Below are 20481 nucleotides of genomic sequence, written 5' to 3'. Positions count from 1 at the left end.
ATAGCATGCTCTCTCACAAACAAATCGTTACAGAGGTGCTTCATGATCATCATAATACATGTATGCATACATACTGTCATGGGTGCTTGCTTGGTTTGGCCTGAGTTAATGAAAAGTATGGAATTAAATTCGAGTCTAGGGGTAAATAAAGTTCCAGATCGGGAGCAAGGCCCATAACAATAAAGTGGAACGTATAGATAGTTTAGATAGATAAAGGTACATTCCGAGGAAAAGCTCTATTTGAGACTGGTTTTAAGTAAGGATTATAAAGATTAGGTAAGATAGAAGTCTGCACGAAACTTAAATAAACTATATTTACAACAAACGAAAATAAAGCTTTACTGTTTAACATTTACGAACATACACTTACAGTATTCTGAGGAATAACATAAATACACTCTCCAAATAAAGAAAACATACAATTCACAGATCACCGAGTCTTAACAAACATACATAATTCACACAAAATAAGAAATAACCCTATACAAGTTCGAAGAATCAGTTAATACTATACTTGAGAACAAAACTGCAGTACACCGATATTACAGCGACGAAGGGGTGAGACTAGGGGTTGAAGTCCACAAAGTAAAGGGTCAGAGTCCGTGTGTGAGGGGGGGGGGGTGGACAGCCGTTTTCCCTTTATATGCCCAAGGAAGGCGTGGCCAAGTGTTTCATGGCAAGGTTTGAACCCCAACATTGTGAGAACGTATAATGGCCACGAGTCATGTTCGAACCCGTTAGTAGTAGGCGGGCGATTTGAAAATGGTTCGATTCACGGTTGGCTATAACAATACACACAAAGTACCTCACACAAACACAAACTTCACATGAGAAACCTGGAAACACTGCACACCACACACAAATACCTTATACGACACATCACACCTAGACTTCACCGCATAGACTACTTGACAACTGCGCATCTCCCTCGGGTAGTGTACACGGAAAATCGTGTATGGCCGCGCAAATTTACAACGTATCGTTGTACAAGCTATGACTGATCGTGACCAGACGTGTCGCGATGTGTTGGATTCTGTCTAAGTACCACGGAAATGAGTTCGTCTATATCCAGTGGCAAGTGTAAGGAAAGGCAGCAGATTCTCAGTAGAGGTGCTATGGCTGGTCGGGTTCAATCCTTACTGTTTTTTTTTTCTGTAAACATGTTACATGCAGTTTTAATGTATATTCACATCTCCACCGAATGTATATAATGTTACCTGTTCCCCTCTCGCCGCCAAAATGGTTCCGCTACTCCAAGGAGTGTTTCGTCGCCCGGAACCAGAACAGGTCTCGTCCCTTATCTATCCAGTTGAATGTACATCCGCTTAGAGGAAACAACCCTCTATGCGTAATATACACATACAAGGATATCGCAAACAAAAAATACGACTACACGCACAAACATCTGCATAAGCTTTTTCTTGTACTGAAATTATTTTCATTTGTAACTCTTTCCTACTGCATCTTCTCATTTCAGTTTACCTGGCTTAACTAAAACTCCAATTTCTCTGTCAGTCCCTACGACTAAGCCTCCTACTCCCTTTCTAACTTTGTTGATTAAGTTGAATATCCCTGTGGTGTGAGTGTGAGTGTATGTGGCGCGGACGGGGACGGGCGGTTGGCATCCCCTCCCCCCATTGGGGGGAGGGGGTCAAAGGGCACGAGCGTTGGTATCCCCCTTCCCCGCAGAGGGAGGAGGGGGGGGGTTGCCCTCGCATCGGCGTAGGTGGACAGTGCCTGGGAAGGACTATCTAGGCTCCGCCGAGATTACCGTATCCACGAATGGAGACGAGCTGTTCAAGATGAACAGTATCACCCTAAGGCCGTTTGACGGCAATTGAGATGTCACTGTGTGGCTTCTGAAGGCGGAGTTGGTCGACGGGAGGGAGACGAAATGCGAAGGCGACCAGGAAATTGAAATGATAGTAGAGGGTATCCCGATACGACTAAGAGTGCTCGTCATCAGAACGATTCTAGAGGGAATTGATGTGGTGCTGGGAATGGATGGAATTACCCAGCATTGAGAAGTCACGCTCATCGATGGGCTCATAAGGATTGGAATGAGGCGGGACTCGGAAGGGAGGATGAAGACCCGACCGAGGCCGGGTGTGGACATAGGAGTGGCAGTGGGAGCCGCGGAGGGCGGTGCTGCCCCGAAGCTCGACCCTGTTTGTGAAGTGTCATACTGGCGACGATTTTGTAAACGTGTGTAGCGAGACCCTACGCAGGTGGCACCGAAGGAGGGGGGGGGGGCGTCCGCGGTTGTAGACTTGCGTGCGGCTTACCTGCAAATTGACGGGGGGAAGAAGCTATGGAAGTACCAGCTAGTAAAATACAAAGGGAGAACTTACTGCTTGACCAGACTGGATTTTGGGCTTAGCTCGGCCCCGAGGATCATGACGAGAATCCTGAAGACGGTACTGGAGAAGATTGAAACGATGAAGACGGGCACTGACTCGTACCTCGACGACGACATACTGGTGGACGATAGCGTAGTATCGTCGTCGAGCATTTGGCTCGGTACGAATTGTCAGCAAAGGAGCCGGAGCCGTTGCAGGGAGGAGCAGTGTTGGGACTGCGACTGGAAGGAACGGGGCCGGAAAGCTGATGTTCAAAACAGGGAACGAGATTCCGAAGGTGGCGGATGAAATGTGCAAATGAAAACTTTTCTCCCTTTGCGGTAAATTAGTGGGCCACTACCCGATCGCCGGTTGGCTCCTTACGGCGTGCAGCTACACAAAGAAGAGGTCGGGGTCGAAAGATTAGGGAGAGAAGATTGGGGGGGGGGGGCACATTCATATGCTTAATTCGACTTTCGTATAATTTATTTTTGATATTTGGAGTCAGCTTTGTGGCTCGCCATTGTACTGTTTCCAATCTGTCAATGTCTTTAATGAGATTTGGTGACCATACGGAAACAGTATATTCCAAATGTGGACGAACTAACGATTTATATAGTTTGTTAATGAGTGATGGACTTTTGAAGTAAAAAAAAAAATAGTGCAATCAGTCCTAGAATATTATTTGCCTAGATGATTTGAGATCGTTCCTGATAATTACGCTGAGATCCTTTTCTTTATGCACTTTTGTTAACGAAGTTCCAAATAATATGTAATCGTACCTACTGTTATTCTTAACTATGTGCATTACCTTGTGTTAAATTTCATTAACCATTTTTCAGACCATTGCTGTAGTTTATCTAAATCTTCTTGAATGTCTAATTGGTTTAAGTGGTCATTTGCCATTCCGCACATTTTTGTATCATCAGCAAACTTGGAGACAATAGGTTTTTGTCCGTGGTCTATATCTATATTTACTATGAATAGAAGTGGCCCAAGAACGGAACCCTGAGGAATTCCACTTATAACATTTTTCCATCTAGAAGTTTTGTTATTTAGAACAACTCTGTTTTTGATCATTCAATCAATTAATAGTCCAACTTAATAGGCTACCACTAATTCCGTGTGAAGCTAATTTAGTAAGTAGTCTTTCGTGGGGGACAGTATCAAAAGCTTTTGCAAAGTCTAGATATAATAAATCTACATTGTTTCTTTTGTCATAATTCGAGAGTATATTGTAGATTTCGTGTAAGTTAGTCACGCAAGAACGTTTCCATCTGAATCCATGCTGGCTATCATTTATCAAACAGTTACTTTCTAAATGATGTTCGATAGCATCTCTGATGATAGTTTCCATCATTTTTCCTACAATTGAAGTCAAACTTATAGGACCATAGTAATTTGGTTTCTTTTTGTCATTTTTTATATGGGAATAACATTAGCTAATTTCCATTCTCTTGGAACATCTCCGGATATTATGGATTTCTTGCAAATAGTTTCTAATGGAACAACAATCTCATTTTTCATTTCCTTTAAGATTCTTGGATGCCAACCGTCAGGCCCTGATGTTTTATTAGCTTTGAGTTTCTCGATACACCTTTCAATATTTTCTTTTGTTATATTTATCGTAGTAAGTTCACCCTAGACTTTTCACAGGTCTCAGTTTGGAGTTCATTTTAGTTTGTTTCGTTTAAGAATACTGAGCAAAATAGTTTAAAATATCACACTTTCTTTCATTTGAATATTCAAGTTGACCATCAGCAGATGATAGTGGGCCAATGTTATTCCTAATAACTTTTTTTTTTTTTATCTCTAATGTAACTATAAAATTCTTTGGGGTTCTCTTTGGATTTATCAGCCAAATTCATTTTGTATTGTTATTTACGTTTTTTTATTGTCTTTTTTTAATCTCTGTATTATTACATAACTTTGGTAGTCATTAGGTGCACCCGAGCACTTGTATTTCTTGTATGTCGGTTTCTTTTTAGCAATACTTTTTTCAGTTTCTTTGTCAAGCCATTTTAGGCGAGCCTGATTTGGGGGGCGTCTGTCCTTAAACAGGATGTAGGTATGAATTATCTTAGTAAGCGTATTTTGAAGCATTGCCCACATTTCATTTACAGGTCCTTCACCTAATTTTCCTCCCAATCTGTAAACTGGAGCTCCTGACGTAGTCCTATGAACCGAGCTTTACTGAAATCGGGAATTTTAGAAACTCAAGTATCTATTTTTCTAATTTTTTCAGCAGTTTGAATCTAAGTTGTGATCGCTACTTAAGATGATTTCACCCATTTCTACATCGGTTATCATGATTTCATGGCTAATGATCAATAGATCGAGTAAGTTTCCATGTCTTGTGGGTTCTTTTACATGCTGAACTAAGTAATTGTCTCCGAGAAAATCTATCAAGCGACTATTTATATGGCCATGTTCAAGAGTTATCCAATCAATGTCAGTAAAATTGAAATCATCCATTATCAATAAGTCCCGGTTGCAGAAACTAGACAGTTCTTGAAACAATATTTTGTTGTCTGCTAATGATAATGTTTTTGGCCTATATATTACACCTATGTAAATTTTTTGTCCATTTGTTTGGGTTAATTCTACTCACAAACTATCATATATCCTGTTTCATTTTCTCTATAACACATTGTTTTTTACGTGCAACAGAACACCTCCACCTTCTGGTTTCTATCTTCATAAAGGTATTTAACCCATTCAACTCCGATGACAAGATGTCTTGTCATTTGGTCAAATAAAACAAAAAATCATAAAACACCAAAATGTTTGATCAAACACCAGAAAAATATGACGTCAATCCTCGCTTCGCTGCGAGCGAAGCGAGGACTGACGTCATATTTTTCTGGTGTTTGATCAAACATTTTGGTGTTTTATGATTTTTTGTTTTATTTGACCAAATGACAAGACATCTTGTCATCGGAGTTGAATGGGTTAAATTCCGCAATATTAGATTCAGTTTCAAACTCTCCACCATTTAACCATGTCTTGGTTATTCCTATCATATTGAGATTTTCGCTTTTGACATACATCTGGATTTCTTGCAATTTGATCCTAATACTACGAGCATTAAAGTATATGGTTTAAAGAAACTCATGATTTTTCTTTTTGACATATTTTGTGTTTCAACATTGTGCCTTACATTATAATATAGTTCTTTATTGACATCTTGCTCTATGTTGACACTTGATCCTTCATTGACATTCAATGCCTCATGGACATTTGCCCCATCATTGGCATCTGGTCCCTCATAGTCATCCAATCTCTTATGTACACCTTCCCCCCTCCCACACTGGCCACCCTTTGTTCATTGGCATTCTGTCAGGCATCACTTCCTAAAGTGATCCTGTGCTCCAGTGACATTATATCCTAGAGTAATATTTTGTCCTCCGCTATCATTACATCCCTCGTGATATTTTGTCCTTTGATATTACGTCCTAATGTATTTCGTCCTCTGCCGACATTATATCCTAAAATTATATTTTGTCCTATATTGACATATTGTTCTACATTATTGCTATGGCCTACTCTGTTTCCCCAATACATTATTTCCCTTCCCTTTGAAGTTCTACACCAAAAAAGGAACTAGTTCATTACAAACTCCAACTGTACTCAAAAAGTTATAAACTAATTTTCATTAAATTTTGTGGAAAGGCATATCTTAGGCCAAGAAATGGGTTATTAGATTTTGAGATAGATTCGGATATGTATGAGGATATATATATATTTTTTTTTGTATCCCTGGCATTAATAGTATACAAATTTAGTTAATTTGATACAAAGTGGGCCCTGCTATCAAATACTGTATAATGTGGGCATAATCGTCTTTTTCGACTTTGTGACTCTTGACACTGGCATGTGTTCTCTAAATGCCATTTAGTGTAATATTTTATTGTGTATTAGGAATACGGTACCTCCTAAATTTGGCCTTTCATAAATAAGAAAAATTATTAGGGATACAGTGGAACCCTGCCATTAGTCTGCCTCTCTACTCGTACAACTCGTTATTCGTCCAACTTGTTCAAGTAAAATTCAACTCGTCATTCGTACGCTTGCCCCGCGATTCAGACAGCATCACCTTCTTGTTACTGGCCGCGCCACGCGGTCGCTTCAGCTCAGTCTCATGCTAGCTTTAACACGGTCCCTGTAGTGGTGGAAGATATTGTGTCCCTGGGGAAGTCCATGGGTTTGGATGTAGACAGTGATGATGTGTAGGAGTTGGTCGAAGACCACAAATTTAAAAATAGCTACAGATTACAACCATATCTGTGTGCACTACTTACCGAACATAGTTGTTGCCTTGTTTTGTTTCCTGTTACTTACTTTTCAATTGAAGCACAAAGTTGGGATGGATCTTTCCAACAGCTCCCTTTTATCTTAATTATTATGATTTTTTCTGCATTGCTTCAATGTTCCTCTACTATTCCAATGACTTTTAGTAGCCATTTTTTCATCAGTATATTCATTGCTCCTTTTGTTATTCTTGAAATGTAGGTTTCTGCAGGAAATAACAATGATTTTCTTTTCCAAATGCAATTTGAAACATAAAAAAAAAAACATTGAGATTGTATCAAGTATTCAGACTTTTTAATTTGAGGGTACAAAACTAATAACATGTTTCTTGATTTATTTCATTGGACTGAACTAGTACTGGTGAGCACACAAAAGATCTCCAAACTATGTGTAAAATTATGAAATTGTACACTTACATTTCAAAGGTCATTGACAGATTCTCAAAATCACATTCCTTTTGTTTTGAATTCATTGTTATGAAATTAAAGGATTAGTATCTTAAATTACAATATTTTGATTTAATTTTCAAAACCTTATGCACACACTTTTTTCCTTTGTACGCTAGTTGTGAAATGTGTGCACAAACGCATGCACAAATCTTATAGGGAATATTTTTCATCACGCAGGTCACACTGGAATGGCTTCTTTCCAGTATGAGATGATTGAGACCTCCTTTGTGAGAAAGCACAATCACACAGGTCACAGTGGAAAAGCTACTGTCCTGTATTTACCTAGTTGTTTTTTATGGGAGGAGAGCTATGCTTATAGTGACCTGCTTTTGTATCTTTCAGCATCCAGTTTGATCTTGTATAGTTTGAAACTTGTATAGTTTTTGCACTGTTTCTTTCATTGGGGGAAACCTGTCTCTCTGTCCTTGTTCCCAATTTTGTGAGTTTTCAATTGTGGGGGGATCACATGATATTTGAGGTGATTCTTTTGTGAGAAAGTTGCAGTGCACAGGAATGGCTTCTCTCCATTGTGGGTCCTCATAAGCATTGCGAGAGAACCCTTTTGTGAGAAAGTTGCACCACACATGTTGCACATGAGAGGCTTCTTTCCTGTGTGGGTCCTCATATGTTTTGTGAGAGATCTCTTCTGAAAGCTATATCATACAAGAATGGCTCTTCTCCATTGTGGGTCATTATGTACTGTCAAAGTCACACTGGATAGGCGTCTCTCCTGTGTGAGTCATCATATACTTTCTGAGATAACCCTTTTGTGTGAAAGCAGAATCGCACATGTCACATTGGAAAAGCTTCTCTCCTGTGTGCAAGATTCCCCTTACATGAGAAAGCAGAATCATACATGTCGCATTGGAAAGACTTGCCTCTTGTGTGGGTCCTCATATGCCGTGTAAGAGAACCCTTTTCTGAAAAAGTAGAATCACAGAACTCTTTTGTGGGAAAGTAGAATTGCACAGGTCACAGTGGAAAGACTTCTCTCCTGTGCGGGTCCTCATATGCTGTATGAGGGAACCCTTTACTGAGAAAACATAATAGCACAGCTCACACTGGAAAGGCCGCCCATCTGCAGGGGTCTTCAAATATTGTGTGAGAAACCTTTAATAAGAAACAAGGATTCACAAAGGTCATACTGGAAAGGCTTTTCTCCTGTGTGGATCATATGTTTTTTGAAGTGATTCTTTTGTGAAAAAGCTGCATCGCACAGGTAGCATCACAATGGCTTCTCTCCTGTGTGGGTTTGAGATTACCCTTATGTAAGAAATCAAATCCACACAGGTCACACTGGACAGGCTTCTCTTCTGTGTGGATCATCATATATTAGATTATCATTTTGTGAGAAAACAGAATCCGAGAGGTCACACAAGAATGGCTTCTATTCTGTGTGGTTCTTCATATGCTGTATGAGATTATTCTTATATGAGAAAACAGAACCACAAAGGTCACACTGGAAACGCTTCTCTTCGGTGTGGGTCTTCATGTGACGTGCAAGAGAACCCTTTTTGTGAGAAAGCAGAATCACACAGGTCACACTGGAAAGGCTTCTCTCCTGTGTGGGTTCTCATATGGTTCGTGAGACCATCCTTTTTTGAGAAAGCAGATTCACACAGGTCACACTAGAAAGCCTTCTCTACTGTGTGGGTCCTCATATGCCGTGTGAGATCACCCTTTTCTGAGAAAGCAGATTCACACAGGTCACACTGGAAAGGCTTCTCTCATGTGTGGATTCTCATATGCCGTGTGAGATTACCCTTTTCTGAGAAAGCAGAATCACACAGGTCACACTGGAAAGGCTTCTCTCCTGTGTGGGTCCTCATGTGACGTGCAAGAGAACCCTTTTCTGAGAAAGCAGAATCACACAGGTCACACTGGAAAGGCTTCTCTCCTGTGTGGGTCCTCATATGCTTAGTGAGAGAACCCTTTTCTGAGAAAGCAGAATTACACAGGTCACACTGGAAAGGCTTCTCTCCTGTGTGGGTCCTCATATGCTTAGTGAGGTTACCCTTTTCTGAGAAAGCTGAATCACACAGGTCACACTGGAAAGGCTTCTCTCCTGTGTGGGTCCTCATATGCTGTGTGAGAGAACCCTTTTGTGAGAAAGCAGAATCACACAGGTCACACTGGAAAGGTTTCTCTCCTGTGTGGGTCCTCATATGCTGTGTAAGATCACTCTTTTGTGAGAAAGCAGAATCACACAGGCCACATTGGAAAGGCTTCTCTCCTGTGTGGGTCCTCATATGCTGTGTGAGAGCACCCTTTTGTGAGAAAGCAGAATCACACAGGCCACACTGGAAAGGCTTCTCTCCTGTGTGGGTCCTCATATGCTGTGTGAGAGAACCAATTTGTGAGAAAGCGGATTCACACAGGTCACACTGGAAAGGCTTCTCTCCTGTGTGGGTCCTCATATGCTGTGTGAGAGAACCCTTTCGTGAGAAAGCAGAATCACACAGGTCACACTGGAAAGGCTTCTCTCCTGTGTGGGTCCTCATATGCTGTGTAAGAGAACCCTTTTCTGAGAAAGCAGAATTACACTGGAAAGGCTTCTCTCCTGTGTGGGTCCTCATATGCCGTATGAGATGACACTTTTCTGAGAAAGCAGAATCACACAGGCCACACTGGAAAGGCTTTTCTCCTGTGTGGGTTCTCATATGGTTCGTGAGACGACCTTTTTTTGAGAAAGCAGAATCACACAGGCCACATTGGAAAGGCTTCTCTCCTGTGTGGGTCCTCATATGCTGTGTGAGAGAACCCTTTCGTGAGAAAGCAGAATCACACAGGGCACACCGGAAAGGCTTCTCTCCTGTGGTGTGGGTCCTCATATGCTGTGTGAGAGAAACCTTTTCCAAGAAAGCAGAAACACACAGGTCACACACAAAAGGCTTCTCTCTTGTGTGCCTCCTTGCATGCTTTATGAGAGCATCCTTTTTTGAGAAAGCTGAATCACACAAGTCATACTGGAAAGGCTTCTCTTCTGTGTGGGCCATCAAGTGATTTTTAAGGTGACAGTTTTGTGTGAAAGCTTTATCTCACAGGTCACACTGGAATGGCTTTTCTCCAATATGGCTTATCATATAATCTTTGAAGCGGTTCTTTTGTCAGAAAGCTACGTTACACAGATCATATTGGAGAGGCTTCACTCCTGTGTGGCTCATCATATGCTTTGTAAGAGAACCCTTTTGTGAAAAGGCACAACTTTACAGGTCACAATGGAAAGGCTTCCCTCCAGTGTGGGTCAACATGTGATATCTAAAATGACTAGTGATATAATTGTGTCACAGATGTCACACCGGGTCCTTTTCATTGTATGACAAGTATGAAATCTGTAGATAGCTCTTCCAAAGGAGTGGTCATATTTGCCCTCATCCTGAAAAAATGTAATTACATTATTGACATCTATCTCTGAAAGTGTGCAATATATTCTAATAGGATAGTGGAAGTTTTGCGCACAAACTATTTCATACTCAAATTTGTACCTAAACCAACCATTCATATATGCCATGAACTATTATAAGATAGGGTGAAACACTAATAAATATGGAGCTATCATATATCTCATTCTACTTCTTCATTAGATATGAGGTGAAAATCATCCTATAGCTACATGCATACTCATTCCCACACAACCACAATGACTCAAATTTTGCCACAGCTTTTTTCATCATGTCATGAGATTTGGAAGTGGGCAATGGCCCAGCTGGCCACAACAGTTGTATCTTAATATAACTTCATAGCATACCATGTTTTGGCTCACAAGACCTGAATCTAAACCAATTCAAGGAGGGTTTATTCAGTTCATCTGACTCAAATAAGTGATGCAGGGCACATCGTTTAAGACACACAAACCACAATTTAGAATGGACGTCCAGAACGAGCTCTGGAGGAAACACCTAGGTGGTGTCATTCATACTGGGATAGGGGAGCTTTGTCTATCAAGTGACCGAAATGATATGTTAGAGTAAGTTCACTTAGTGGTTAAAGTATAAAATGGAGGATGATGAAGGTAGACAAAAATATAGTGAACCAACAAAGAAAAGACTAGAAGTAAGCAGGGTTGAATCATCATCAGGTGTCATCCCAAAAAAGAGTTACAACATGGTAACATCCAAGAGGAATCAAAGGTATGAAAATATAACATTTTCAGCGTTTCCAAGATTGGAATACTAGGAAGAGGTATAGATTTGGAAAGGGAAACAAGGTATAAAAATATACTAAATCAGGCAATTACAGAACTGATAAATGAAATTATAGATTTGAAAGCTGAATACAGGACAATGTATAAAGAAGTGAATGAGTTGAAAAAACAAAACGCTGAAACTAACAGGGAGCTTAATCATCTAAAAGAGGAATTAAACACAGCTAAAAGTGAGAATGAAAAAATAAAAAAGTAAGATACTAACAAAAATGAGGCTTTGAAAAAAGAAGTAAAAGAACAAATACAAGCAGTGACTGAGAAAGTTGGAGAAACCATAAAAGAGATAGATCTCCAACAAATAAAAAATCAATGGAAAGTGGAAGAAAACCAAAATATAACTTCTAAAGAAACTGTAAGACAAGTGGAAGAAAATGCAAAAGAAACAGTCATTAAAGTAATTAAAGAGAAAGAAAATTGGGCTAGACACAGTTGATAAAAAATGTGTGTAGTAGTTTATAGTATTGAAGAAAACCACAATGTAGATAGATACTTAAGAGAAAAAGAGAAAGAAATAGCAAAAGAAATTCTGAGATACAAGAGGAGGGGCAAGAAATGGAAAAGGAAATAGAGGAAGTGCATAGAATAAGACTATACCCTAAAGACAAAAATAGACCACTATAGATAAAAATAAGGTCTCAAATGACAGTGGAAGAAGTACTAACAAAAACAGTAAAGTTGGCAAAAAGTGAAAATTACAAGACTATATGGATATAAAAAAGAAATGAGCAATGAGGAATGAGAGGGAAAAGACACTAAAAAATGAAACAAATAAAAAAAAGAGAGAATAACAAGAGACCAAAAAGATTGAGTTTTTTTTTTAAGAGTACTGGACCTGAGGCTGAGAAAATGGTATAACAAAAAAAATCAAACACAGGAAACAAAAAAGGAGGATAATGGAAAAAATTAAAAATAATGTATACTAACATAGATGGCATGATTTCAGTACTAAATAAATTAAATAACTATCTGGCAGAAGAAAAACTGTATATAATGGAAATTGTGGAGATGGCATTACAAGGTCCACTACCACCAAATATTGTGGGACAAGGTTTATATAATCATTGGATAAAAAATAGAGAGGAGAAACAGGGTGGAGGAGTCATGTTTTTGACTAAGAAAGGCTTAAATGTGACAAAGATAACAGAAGGAAATAATAATGTGGAATTGATTATGATAAAAATTGAAAACAGTGACATAACAAGTAGAAATTTTGTAGTGATATATGTGCCCCTGAAAACATATTCCTGGACAGAGAGTGACCATTCCAAATTTTTGACACAGAAAACGTATTAAATGAAATACTGAAAGGAGGAAACTTAATAGTTATGGGTGACTAACTCTCGAGAAATATGTTAGGAGATGACAGTGAAAGGTGGAGAGGACCTTTGGGGAAATATACTACTGGGCATGGCCAATGAATACACAATAATTCAATGGGTAAAAGAAAATACCAGAGATAGAGGTAACGAAGAACCATCAGGACTAGACTTAATATTTACATCAGAGCCTGAAACTGTGGATAAAATGGAATACAAAACACCAATTGGGAAGTGACCACATACTTATCAAGTTCGAACTAAAAGAGGAAATTTGGGAAGAAATGGAAAACACAGAAAAGGAAGACTAATATACAACAAAACAGATTTTGAGAAACTCAGAAAATTCTTTCAAAACGTGAAGTGGGAAAACTTCTTTAATGAAGTAGATAAATATGTACCAAAACAAACACAGGAAAAGGTGTACATTAAATGCTGGTACAACAGAAAATGTAATGAGGCAAAAGATAGAAGAGACAAGTACATATCAACCTAAGAAATGGATATGTAAAAATATGCAGTGAAGAAAAAATAAATTATGTAAGAATCAACCTAAATTATTCTACAGATAATATGGTAAATTAAAAAATTAAAAAGGAAATACTGAAACTGCATCAAGAGAATGTGGAACGTTTAGATGTAGAAATGGCTGAAATTATGAACAAACATTTTAAATCTGTATTCACAAAAGAAAATACACACAATTGTCATGAAGGAAAGGGAGAAAGATCCCTCCCAATGAAAGAAACAATCGTGACACAGAAAGAAATAAGGGACCAAATAATAAATCTTGATGTCGGCAAATCACACGGTCTGGACAGAATTGCAAATTGGATACTAAAAGAATGTATAGATGAACTAACAGACAAAATATACAAAATAATAGATTGCTCACTCAAAGAAGGAAAGGTACCACAAGATTGGAAAAATGCTAATCAATATTGTCCCAATATATAAAGGAGACAAGGAAGACCCAACAAACTGTAGATCGGTCTCCCTTACAAGCACAAATGCTAAAATACGTGAAAAAGTTATCAAAAGTAGATGGACTAAACATCTGGAAGAAAGCAATATTCTGAATACAAAATAATTTGGCTTTAGACAAGGAAGATCATGTGCCACAAACTTGATTTGTTTTTATTAAAGGTTAATATAAGGCAAGAAAGGGATGGGTGGGCAGATTGTGCTTTCCTGGATTTACAAAAGGCATTTGATAAAGTACCACACAAAAAGCTATTAAGAAAACTTGAAACAACAGGTGCACAAGGAAAGTTATTGAAATGGATGGAAGATTTCTTGCATGAGAGAAAAATAAGGGTGGTACTTAGATATAAAAACCTGACATGGGAAGAAATGATAAATGGAGTCCCACAAGGCTCAGTATTAACTCTAATAATGTTTGCTATATATAAATGACATGGATGATGGTGTAGAATGTTATATGAACTTTAACCTCTCCCAGTTCCTTCCCTGTTGGCTTATATGTGCTCAGAGTGTGTGTCATGTTTGTACTTGAAAAAGCTTTAACAAGCGAAACGTAGTACTAATAAAGGTTTCGATCTCACAAGGTGTTTATATGAACTTCTTTGCAGATAATGCAAAACTACTAAAGTAATTACAGAAAAAGACTGTGAATCACTACAGAGAGACCTGGACAAAATCTGGGAATGGAGCCAAAAGTGGGAAATGAACTTCAGCATCAAGAAATGTAGTATAATAGAGTTTGGAAAAAGTAAAAAAAGAATATCAGGACAATATAAAATCTGTACAAAGGAAGTAAAAAAAAAATAGCTTTGAAAAGGATCTAGGAGTAATTATTAACAAAGCCACAGTCACCAGACAAGCATATAAACAAAATTGTTGGAGAAACCTACAATTTACTAAGATCAATAAAGGTGGCCTTTGACTACTTGGATGAGGTAATGATAAAGAAAATATTAGTCATACTGATAAGACCAAGATTGGAGTACACTGCAACACTATGGACGTCCAGTACAAAAATAAGAATAAAAAAGAAATTAGAAAGAACACAAAGAGCAATGACAAAGATGGCACCAACACTTTCAAAAATTGACATACAAACAAAAATTGTCTAAACCAACCCTGGAACAAAGAAGAGAAAGACATGTATTGGCCTTTTAATGAATTGTGGAAGGCATGGAAGTCCTTGTCAGAGAAGACTTATTAAAGTGCGATAAAAGAAAAACAAAAGGACATGAAAAGAAAATTGAAAATGATAGTTACAGAAGAAATCTGGAAAAAAAAAAAATAGTTTTCCACACAGAGTGGTGGATGTCTGGAACAAATTGGATAAAAAAAATAGTGTGTACAAAAACCATACAAGAATTTAGGAACAAACTAAATGCTGTGAGATACAGACAGGTCACTACAAACATAAATTTAAGTTAGGTCTTAGGATAGTTGCAGTACTGACTGGTTAGTGTACTGAGAGGCAATCTAAGGGTAAGGGCTAAGGTACCTATATATGCACTTTTAAATGTGATTGTACAGTTCTTTTAGCTGCATATGTATTACATTGCACATACATTACATTGATGGAACATGTTACAAGATAGGTGTTAGTAAGAATTGTATAAAAGGAAGGTCCTACATTGTTTTTTACATGCCCAGGTTATTTGTTGACCCATAAAACCTTCATATGTCAAGTTGCATGTCAATTGGGCTAGGGGTTTGGATTTTATAGATTATCTCTAAACTGACAATAGCTGCCATGACAACATGAAAGGTGTTAGTAAGCATAGTATAAAAGGAAGGTCCTACATTATTTCTGACATGCTCAGATGATTTGTTGACCCATGAAACCTTCACATGTCAAGTTGTATGTCAATTGGGCCTGGGGTTTGGATTTTATAGATGATTATCTCTAAATTAACAAAAGTTGCCATGGCAACATGATACGTGTTAGTCAGAACAGTATAAAATAAAGCTCCTACATTGTTTTGAAATGTTCTGATGATTTGTTAACCCATAAAACCTTCACATGCCAAGTTGCATGTCAATTGGGCTAGGGGTTTGGATTGTACTGATGATCATGTCTAAATTGACAACTTAATAGTTGCCATGAAAAGGCAAATTTGGTATGATGGAGATGTTCCACATTGTTTTTGACATGCTCATGTAATTTGTTGACCCATAAAGCCCAAGTATTCAAAATTTTAATAAAATTGGACCAGTGGTTTAGAGTTTATGTGCATTTCTTTACCAAAATCTTTACAAATTACCACCCTTAATTCTAACCTTCTGATATGGTAAAGTCTAGCAAAAAATTTGAGCTAAAAAAAATCATTTAAATAATCGTATCTCCCTTATATTTCAAGCTATTTCAAAAATCTAAAAAGTATTTTGTTTCTAATGAAATTGTCTTTTATATGCAACAATATATATATATTTTTTTTTTGTGCCCATACCTACCATGAAAAGGTAAATTTGGTATGATGGAGATGTTCCACATTGTTTTTGACATACTCTGGTGATTTGTTGACTCATAAAACCCAAGTACTTCAAATTTCAATAAGATTGGACCAGTGGTTTTGAGTTTATGTGAGCTTCTTTACCAAAAACTTTACAAATTACCACCCTTAATTCTAACCTTTTGTTATAGTATAGTATAGTCAAACCCAGGGGTTCCCAAAGTGGTCGACATCGATCCACAGGGATCAATGAGACCATCCAAGGGGTCGAAAGGGGGTCAGTAGATTGCTAGGGGGTCGAAAGGGGTCAGTAAATTACAATGGGGTCGAAAGGCAGTCTTTAAAATTAAATGGTTTGCATGAAATGATCCTGTTCTCATCCCATACTGAAAGAGTGAGAATAATCAACCAACTTAATGAAAAACCATGCCAGTTCACTCTGAGTTGAAAATCCTCTCCATTCTGTGCATGTCGGAAGAACCTCACATACACACAACCACATCGTGAATAAACATCAAGATGACGAGCTTGTGTAATATTATTGGCTTAAATATCACTTACAGTAATATAATAAAGAATATATAATATTACTCTTAAAGCTATTGGTAAATTATGAATATTTATTTTAAAATACTTATGTTTATGTATATGTAAAAGTATCTATTATTATTGGAACACCATCGCCTTGATGAATGTTGCCATTTGGCCCTTTTGTAATGGATCAAAATAAAAAAATAAATAAATACATAAAGAATAAACAAGTAGAATAAGTAAAATCCACAAACAAGAAAACTGTGACTATGGTACTTTAGAATTACCATAAGTGATTTATGAGACCAAACAAGAACTACAGTTAAGAATTAGAACAATATATCAACAACAAAAATTATAATCATAATGATGATAATAACACTATTGACAACTAAAACAACAATAATAATAATGATAATAACTATGATTATGATAATAATAATAATAATAGCATTAATAACAATAACACCAATAATAATAACAAACTGATATAAATCATGAATTAATAGGGGGGTCGATGAGCTGAAAAGTTTGGGAACCCCTGGTCTAGCCAAAAACTTGGGATAAAAAAATAATTCAAAAATTCGTACCTCCCTTATTTTTCAAGCTATTTAAAAAAAAAATAAAAAACATTTTGTTTCTAATGAAATGGTGTTCCATACGCAACAAGAATTTAAGAGCTAACAAAAATTGTGCCCGTACCTACCCTTACTCAGAATCATGAGAATGCCAAATGAGAATAGAAGAGTGGCAAATGCGAACGTACTACGAATGCACTAAGCTATCTTACCCCCATATCGCTGCACTTACGAATTGAAGAAGACACACTTGTTTCACCTGTACAAAGCAAAGCCACGATAACAAACTCAACGAATAGCTGAAGGAGTCCAACTCAATGTTTGACGGGCTATGACGTCATATGTAAACAAACAAGGTGGAGGTGTAAGTTTTTATAATATATCTTCTTTATTTCTCTATTTATATTTTCTGTTCTGTTTCATATTCTATATCTAAGCTTTAATAGATCTTTTGTATTTCCTATTTATTTATTACATATATACATTTTCATTTTATATATTTTTTTCATACATATATTTTCTGTGAGAAATGAGGAGAACGGTGGTGGAAGGGAAATTGTGAGATAGGGTGGATAAAAGTGTATTGGGATGGTTTGGACACATGGAAAGAATGAGTGAAGACAGACTAGTAAAAGAGGTGTGGAAGGAGTGAACATGAGGGGGTGACCTAGGATGAGATGGATGGATGGGGTAAAAGGGGCTTTGGAGTAGAGGGGAATGTCTGTTGAGGAAGGACAAGAGAGGACAGAAGATAGGGGTGAATGGAGAATGGTTGTATATGGATGATGTTGTGATGTACGAGGTGGAATGGATGGGGGATGGGGGTGAGGGAGCATGTGTGAGAAAAATTTGACGCAACCCGAAAGGATTTCTCCCCGTCTTCTACTTTTCTGCCTATTTAATGAAGCGGCCTTGCTGTGGATGTGCTGTGTCTTGCGACACTGCTTCTGACCTAGGGCAATGGACAGGATACAGGGATGACCCGTCATCCAGGAGGTGCCAAGATAAGAGGGAGGGAACAAGGTGGAGGGGAGTGAGGTGTGATAGGGTTGAAATGGGTGGGAGTGGTTTTTATGCCTTTTTTTCTGCCTCCCTTATAACGAGGGAAAAAAGTTTTTGGTATATATATATATATATATATATATATATATATATATATATATATATATATATATATGTGTGTGTGTGTGTATGTATGTATGTTTTCATGTCACTATCTTTATTATTTCTATTCTCTGATTTCAAGTCTCTACTTTTAATTCTATTGTGGATGTGCGGCCGGACAAACCAGGGAAATGGAACCAAGGCACACAAGATGTAATGCATGCATAAATTGAATATATACTACAGGGCTAGAAGGTCCGGCCGGGTGAAAGCCTACGAGTGTCGTCGTGGGCTGGGAGTGAAGGGAGGGCCACTTGAAGCCTGGAGATGTCGTGCCCGAGCCGACTTACATAAGAACATAAGAAATAAAGGAGACTGCAAAAGACCATAAGGCCTACACTAGGCAGCTCCGTATCCATCACCACCTGTCGTCCCCATCCATAAAGTTGTCTAATCGTTTTTTAAAACAACTGATAGTTTCAGCGCTTACTACGTGGTTACTAAGTTTATTCCATTCATCGACCACCCTATTTGTAAACCAATTCTTGCCTATTACCTTCTTAAATCTAAATTTGTCCAGTTTATACCCATTACTGCGAGTCCTGCCCTGTTGTTTTATTATGATGACCTTGTTTGCATCACCCTTGTTATAGCCTTTGATCCACTTGAACACTTCTATTAGATCACCCCGCACTCTGCGTCTTTCCAGAGAGTGTAAGTTTAGGTGCCTAAGCCTCTCTTCGTAAGGCAAATTTCCGAGTCCTTGTATCATTTTGGTCATTCTTCTCTGTACTGATTCTAGTGAATTTATGTCCATTTTGTAGAACGGAGACCAAAACTGTACCGCATAGTCCAGGATGGGTCTAACTATTGCTAGATAGAGTTTGATAATTACCTCTGCACTTCTATTTGTTACCGACCTAGCAATGAAGCCTAATGCTCTGTTTGCTATATTTCTGTCGCTAATGCACTGCTTCCTGGTTTTAAGGTCCGGACTCACCAGAACTCCCAAGTCCCTCTCGCACTCAGATTTTTCTAAAAACGTGTCATCTAAGTTGTATCTATTTTCGGGGTTGTGTAGCCCTACGTTTAACACGCTACACTTAGAGATATTGAAGTTCATTTGCCATTTCACCGACCATGTTAACAGTTTATCAAGATCATCCTGCAGAATCTGGGCGTCTTCTCCTGACCTAATTAGGCGTCCTATTTTAGTGTCGTCCGCAAACTTACTAACATCACTATTTAACCCATCGTCTAAGTCGTTTATATACATAATGAACAATAAGGGACCCAAAACCGAGCCCTGGGGGACCCCGCTAGTAACATTGCCCCACCTAGATTTTATTCCATTTATGGTGACCCGCTGTTTTCTGTTACTAATCCAAGCTCTAATCCATTCTAACACTTTTCCTCCTATGCCATGGGCTTTGATTTTATTTAGTAGTCTCTGGTGTGGCACTTTGTCGAACGCTTTGCTAAAGTCAAGGTAAATAACATCGTAATTTTCATTGTTGTCTGACGCCTTATATACCTTAGTGTAAAAGGATAGAAGATTAGTCACGCATGACTTACCTTTGGAGAAACCATGCTGTGAATCACGAATTAAATTATGCCCTTCAATGTGTTCTCTGAGTCTATTTACTATTATTGATTCAAGCATCTTTCCTATAACCGACGTCAAACTGATTGGCCTGTAGTTGCATATGGTCGATCTATCTCCCTTCTTAAAAACAGGAACAACGTTTGCCTGCCTCCAAGCAGTTGGAACAGAACCAGTGTCTACCGATTTATTGAATATTTCAGTTAACCGGTCGCAGATTTCAAATCTACACTCCTTAAGCATTCTTGGAAAAATTTCGTCCGGACCCGGAGATTTTGTAGCTTTAAGTCTGTCAATCTGCTTGATAACTTCTTCTTTACTAATGCTGATATTAGTTAGGCTATTTTCTTCATCCCCTCTGAAAATCGGATCACAGTCAGGTACTTTATCTAACCTCTCATTAGTAAACACCGATAGAAAATAATTGTTAAACTCCTCACTCATTTTTTCTTCCGATTCTATCATGACATTTTCATCGTTTTTAATTGGTCCTATTCTTTCTTTATTTTTTGTTCTATAGAGGTGAAAGAAACCCTTTGGGTTGGATTTTGCTTGACTGGCAACCTTGATTTCATAATTACGTTTCGCTGAACGTGTATTCCTTTTAACCAGCTT

The 20481-nt window shown here is 38.0% G+C and overlaps 1 protein-coding gene across 1 annotated transcript; it reads right to left on the bottom strand.

The window, feature by feature from the left end:
- Positions 1 to 6962: 6962 nt before the first annotated feature.
- LOC143031984 (uncharacterized) lies at positions 6963 to 17489 on the bottom strand. Its single transcript, XM_076196408.1, has 2 exons — positions 17392 to 17489; positions 6963 to 10475 (listed from the first exon to the last, which is right to left on the bottom strand). The coding sequence occupies exon 2, from the start codon at positions 10093 to 10095 to the stop codon at positions 8827 to 8829; it is 1269 nt and encodes a 422-aa protein (XP_076052523.1). The 5' UTR covers positions 10096 to 10475; positions 17392 to 17489; the 3' UTR covers positions 6963 to 8826.
- Positions 17490 to 20481: the final 2992 nt, after the last annotated feature.

Source organism: Oratosquilla oratoria, chromosome 12, assembly GCF_046742065.1.
Source record: "Oratosquilla oratoria isolate Oo_2021 chromosome 12, ASM4674206v1, whole genome shotgun sequence".
NCBI lineage: Eukaryota > Metazoa > Arthropoda > Malacostraca > Stomatopoda > Squillidae > Oratosquilla > Oratosquilla oratoria.
The sequence above is the reverse complement of the archived record's forward strand: the minus strand, read 5'-3'. Positions and strand labels throughout refer to the sequence as shown.